General features: G+C 39.6%; 1 protein-coding gene across 1 annotated transcript; it reads left to right on the top strand.

Annotated features, from left to right (window-relative positions):
* Positions 1–152: 152 nt before the first annotated feature.
* On the top strand, positions 153–3,792 carry LOC113227150 (radial spoke head 1 homolog). The gene is made up of 4 exons (XM_026460027.1): positions 153–203; positions 339–492; positions 1,339–1,812; positions 3,474–3,792. The coding sequence occupies exons 1-4, from the start codon at positions 153–155 to the stop codon at positions 3,716–3,718; spliced, it is 924 nt and encodes a 307-aa protein (XP_026315812.1). The 3' UTR covers positions 3,719–3,792.
* The last annotated feature ends 2,208 nt before the right edge of the window (positions 3,793–6,000 follow it).

Below are 6,000 nucleotides of genomic sequence, written 5' to 3'. Positions count from 1 at the left end.
TGTTAACAGAGTCTCCTGCCAGTGTTGCATCCATATTTTATGGCGTGTCTTGTCGGCTGTCATATTATGTCATTTTTAAATCACAAACAAAAAATAAATAATATTGTTTCACTCTCTTAACAGCGGAGAATAATCATTAATTAAATATTAAAATGGGAGATCCTGGAGAGGGGGCGAAAGGAGAGGATGAAGATACTTTGGGTGTATGTTGCATTTGATAGGACTACAGTTTTTAATTTTTATATTTTAAATAGGTAGTCACGACACGAACAGGTAGTCAAAAAGTGCCTGATATTTTCATATTATTGGTTGCATGCAATTGTAATATTTGCTTTTAGATTTACGTAGGCGCTCGCAACCCAGAAGGTGACCGCCATGGTGAAGGATGGGCAGTACTCCCAAATGGCGATTTTTATGAAGGTTGCTACTGCAGAGGGATGAGGAATGGAAAGGGCATGTATGTTTTCATGAAGAATGGTGCTCGATATGAAGGTACGTATGTAAGGTACTTATTCAATAACCACAAGGTAAATAGATAGAGTTTGGTAGTATATTTGTTCATCGTATTACTTAGAATATGTAATTAATAGATTCAGTCGTTACTTTGCAGAAGTCCATGTTAATAAAAATGGAAGTAAATGAATTTGCTACTCCGCGAACCCAGGGTTAATTTACTTCCATTTTTATATTATAACGGTCGTAGTCGTGGGTTAGCGCAGCGAGAGGCACATTTCAATGATAAACGAGGAAAATATTCATGAATAATACTTTACTACGTGTATTCAGATTGAAGCTTCTTCTAGAACAACAATGATGTTCTTATTTTTTACAATGCACTTTATTTTTATATAATTCTAAACACAAGTCTATATTTATACAGCCAGTTCTAATACAAATCATAGAGCCTAGTCTACATCCCTTCTCCTCACAACTGAAGGGGTGAACTTCCCTAGCTAGTGCCCTGCCTATGATAGGAAAATTCACATAGGTGATCAGCATTTACTATAGGTTAGCCACCATTTGTAAGGGTCGTAGCCGTGGGTAAGCGTAGCGGGAGGCACATTTCAATGATAAGCGATAATTTTCAGAAATAAAACTTTATTACGTGTATTCAGATCGAAGCTTCTTCTAGAACAACAACGATGTTCTTTTTTTACAATGCACTTTATTTTTATATAATTCGAGACACAAACCTATATTTATTCAGCCAGTTCTAATACAAATCATAGAGCCTAGTCTACAATACTATGTGTTCAATATATTTAAAAGTGGTTTTTCTGTTAACCATTAAAAGTAGAGTAAGCTATTAATTAAAAACCAAACTAAATGTAATTTCAGGAGAATGGCGAAAGCACATGAAGTACGGAGTAGGCAAAATGATATACCCAGACGGCTCAAGATACGAAGGTGACTGGAAACATGATTTGAAACAAGGATTTGGGGCTTACTACTACCCCAATGGAGACATTTACGAAGGAGCATGGTTTAAAGGCAAACGCCACGGCTTGGGGACTTATTTCTTTTCAGAATTTAATGTAAAATTCATGGGTACATGGAAAGATGGAGTAATTATAGGCCCTGGACAGATTATATATCCACGTTACCGATTCCATGGCTCTTGGACAAAGGGAATGCCAAAAGGGACTGGTTGTTTTGTTTTTGAAACAAATTGTATGCAACATGGATTCTATTTGCTGATAAAAGATTCTGCTGCCGAAGAGTTCGGAGAAGGCGAAGAAGAAAAGGAAGACATTAAAAAAGAAGATGAGAAAATGGAAGGCGAATATGAAGAGGAATTCGACGAGACTTTGGGTAAGACTAGTATTAAGTGTTTATAAATACAACACTTATATATTAAATACAACAATCCTTAGAGAGCCAAGAATACCTAATGCGTAATCCTTAATGTTCCAACTTTGCGACCTTTATAAACAACATTGAACAACTTACCGCCCTTTTTATAAACATAATTGAACAACTTAGCGTCCGCTATAAATTGTCTGGATTCGAACTCACGGCTTCTGCTTGAGAGATTCAAACCGTTATCATAAAAACCATGTAGGCTACCACGGCTATTTAATTGAAATTTATTATGAGGTTTTCGGTGAAGGTAAATATCGTGGAGAAACCTGCAAATTCTGCGAAGCAATTTAATTATGTGTGTGAAGTCTTCGTGGGAACTAGCCCAAGCCCTCTCATTGTCGAGATTCCGCACAAATGTAATTCAAAGTGTATTCCGTAGCATTTAAGTTTATTTGAAAAGAGCAATCCCTAGAGATTCTACCACGTTTTTCTCAGGGAAGTCGGCACAGTGAACGAAGAATAGCTTAAAACAAATTACGTTTTCAAATGTGTGTATTTGGCTTTGATTTTGTGAGAAGAGCCTGTGCTCAGCATTGGGACTTTATCTATATAATTTAAAATATCAGCCTATGCTAATAATATCTTTTTAGGCAATTAAACTATTATTCCGGATTTAAATGGCGTATATTTTGTTTTTCAAACAAATCAACGTTTCGAAATATTAGACATAACTGGTTGATGACTGTACCACCTCAGTCAACCGTCATCACGGGACCTGTAAAGGGCCCGAAACGTTGGTTTGTTTGAAAAAACAAATATACGCGATTTAAATCCGGAAATATAGTTTCATTTTTTATGTGTAACAATCGCGAAAACCTAAGAACTTGATAAATATATTTTTATTTCTCTACAAAAAATAGAAACCTACCTGCTAGTTTTGTTCTGGTTATGAATACAAGGATCGAACACACTAGTGGAGTTATTTAACAAAAAATCTCAATAAATACATTTGATCGAAAAGGGACATCTGCGTCAGTTGTGACAGGTATCGGTTGCGGTGAGGTTATTCAAAAATCTCTCACTAGATGTCACTAGCGGCGACGAATGCCGAAAGCCAGTACAAGGATCTATAACAAAAATACAGAAGAATTTCGACGGCTCGGTGCAGCATGGACGTGTCGACGAAATTTTTCTGTGTGTTCGGTCTTCGTATTCACTATAGCCATAACAAAACTAGTGGAGTTATTTGACAAAAATCTAATAAATAACTATACCTACATTAAGTACCTAATAAATCAAACCTTATAGGCTACAATATTATCAAAGACTTCTTTAGATGGTGTAATTACATTTGGCGACGTTCTTTATAAAAGGGCAAATCTGCCTTCCACTAACTAAAACGTGGCTAATTGACAAATGGTTAAATAACCGTTTTAAATAGCAAAAAATATAACACAAAATTCTCTTTTAAAACCATTTAAAATTGGTTAATGTGTTCGACTTATCGGAACTTACCCTCACGATGCATAACTGCAATATTAAACAAATTCAATATTGTGAAAACGGGGTTATGTTTTTATATCTCAAAAAATGTTTTTGTCACTTTGCCGCCTTTTAGTTATTGAAAATATGAAAATGAAAATATTATAATTATCTTATCTGAATTCCAGGCAAAATCGCAGTATGGCGCGCTCGCAACGTCACAGCGTACATGGCCGAATTCCTTCCACCGGAGCCTGTTCCCCTCCCTGTTCACGATTCAATACCATCGCTCACGGATGCTAGTTGCATTACGGACAACTTGGTCTTCGAACTTCCCTCTGTGGTGGCTGAAGAAGAAGGCGCTGATGATAATGACTCCTGGCTTCTCCATCGGCAAAAATTCTTTGAAGAAAGTGACTCAAAAGTAAACTAGTGTTTTTTGTACAAATTTTGATTCTTAGGTGCATTGTTTTAATAAATAAAGTATTTTCTATTTATTCAAGTGAATTACAATATCTTGTACCAAAACTAAGCTATTATACATTTATGACAACATAGTAACAAGTGAAATGGTACAATAAAAAAAAATACATGGACATTGTTGTAGAGGAGCGCTAAAAAAGGTTGAATTATGATAACAATGTCCATATGAATCACTGGCCACAGAACTTGGTACTTGGTGTAACGGGCTGGTATCCGCAACTCGACGACAAGGCGCCTATTTTGCGTGTGGTGGGTGCAGGGTCCTACTCGTGCCACCCAAGCTCCTCCAGGAATCTCAGCAGCCTCCTCGGTTTGCTGAAGACTTCGGGGAGCGACCTTGGCACGCCAAAGTACTTTGCCCTGTAGTAGGATGTGCGCAGCCATTTCCTCCCCCTCCATGCACGCTCTGCATAGAGGGCTGTCTGTGATACCTAAATTGAAAAGGTGTTTATTGTATGGACCATGACCTGTTAGGGCGGCAGTTAGAGTGCGAAGCTCTTGCCTGTTGAGTTTAATTAATATTCGTGATAGACTGGCATTGAGCGTTGGGAGTGCTTCCCTCGCCTGTCTACAAACCGTAAGGGTAGTCCATGTATTATTATGTGAAGTTTTTGTACCTTTGTGTATAGTTGTTCTGGACCATTGGTATGGGAGGGACACTATGGGTTCTGGTCCTACTGCGTCCGTCTCCGACCCTTTTCTGGCTAGTTCATCTGCTGCGTCATTGCCCCGTGAGCCGCTGTGTCCTTTAATCCACTGTAGAGTTAAGTGGTTTTGTATACATACCTCCATGAGTGCTTGATGGCATTCATAAATGAACCCTGAGTTTATGTCATAGCTGTTCAATGCTTGAAGTACTGACATACTGTCAGAGAGTATTCGAATGGAGTGGTTCTTTACTCTTCTCGCTATGATTGCTTCTGCCGCCAACTTGATGCCCATGCATTCAGCCTGGAATACTGTGTTGTGGTCACCAAGCGATGTTGATATCCTGATATTGAGGTCTTCTGAGAATACCCCAGTACCTGTTCCTGAATTTGTTTTAGATCCATCGGTGAAGACGCAGACCTCTCTGGGGTTCAGTCCTTCATTTGGATCTTCAAACAATTGTATCTTGTATTTTTTGTCGAAGATGTATTGTTTTGGGATCCTATCCACAGCCGCCTCCAGTAGCAGTTCCTCATTGACTGTCTTATAAAGGATTTCTGTATGTGGGGTCCTCATGTGCTTCCAAAGGCCGGCTCTGTTTGGACGCACTGCTGTTGACGCCGCTTCCTGTCTAATGAACATTGGGAGGGGTCGCAAATCCAGCATCGCTTCGAGGGCCGCAGTCGGAGTTGTCCTCATGCAGCCGGTCGTTGCCGTACAAGCGAGTCTTTGGAATTGTTCCAGCTTGTCGGTTGCGGTCGTCAGCTTGGTTCGTGGCCACCACACTATCGCGCCGTAACTGATCATGGGTCTTATCACTGCTGTGTAGTGCCATAGTGTTATTTTGGGTGGGAGTCCCCATTGTTTACCTACCATTCTATGGCACTGCCAGAAGGTGATAGTGGCTTTTTTAATTTTGTTGTCCAGATGCTTGTTCCAATTCAACTTGTTGTCCAGTATTACTCCCAAGTACTTGACTTCGGTTGATATCTGTAGTTCTGTACTGAAGAGTTTGGGTAGTAGGTAGTTACCCAGTAGTCTTTTGTTTGTAAACATTACTAGTTCCATCTTTGTTGGGTTTACCGATAGTTCATATGCCCTGCACCATCTTTCCACAATCCGGAGTGCAGCTTGTGTAATGTCGCAGAGTACACTGGCATAATTTCCTGTTAACAGTATAGCTATGTCATCAGCATATCCTACTGTATAGAAATGTTCTTTGTTCAGTTTAATGATGAGGTCATTTACAACCATGTTCCACAGCAGAGGCGACAGTACCCCTCCTTGAGGGCATCCCTTCGCTACTATGGCCCATGGGGTCTTATTTGCTGTTGTTTTTATTGTTCTTAATTTTAGCATGTTGCTAATTCAGCTGATGAGCACTTCATCCACTTCGTGCCTCCTCAGTGCTGATTGTATGCTGGAGAAGTTGGTTTTATCGAAGGCTCCTTCAATGTCGATAAAGGTGCCTAGGCCGATTGCTTTGTCTTTGAGGGCCACTTCTATCTTGCCCACAACGGCATGTAGGGCCGATTCAGTGGATTTGCCTTGACTGTATGCATGTTGGTTTCCGTGTAGTGGTAT

Source organism: Hyposmocoma kahamanoa, unplaced genomic scaffold (genome assembly GCF_003589595.1).
Source record: "Hyposmocoma kahamanoa isolate Upper Pololo Valley unplaced genomic scaffold, ASM358959v1 202, whole genome shotgun sequence".
Classification (NCBI taxonomy): Eukaryota; Metazoa; Arthropoda; class Insecta; order Lepidoptera; family Cosmopterigidae; genus Hyposmocoma; species Hyposmocoma kahamanoa.
This window is presented reverse-complemented; position numbering and strand designations above follow the sequence as displayed.

What these genes read in the sequence shown, in the direction of transcription:
- LOC113227150 (XM_026460027.1), top strand. Translation starts at nt 153, where the DNA reads ATGGGAGATCCTGGAGAGGGGGCGAAAGGAGAGGATGAAGATACTTTG. An exon ending in GAATGGTGCTCGATATGAAG is followed by an intron (nt 493 to 1,338) that starts GTACGTATGTAA and finishes ATGTAATTTCAG; the next exon opens with GAGAATGGCGAAAGCACATG. An exon ending in GGAATTCGACGAGACTTTGG is followed by an intron (nt 1,813 to 3,473) that starts GTAAGACTAGTA and finishes TCTGAATTCCAG; the next exon opens with GCAAAATCGCAGTATGGCGC.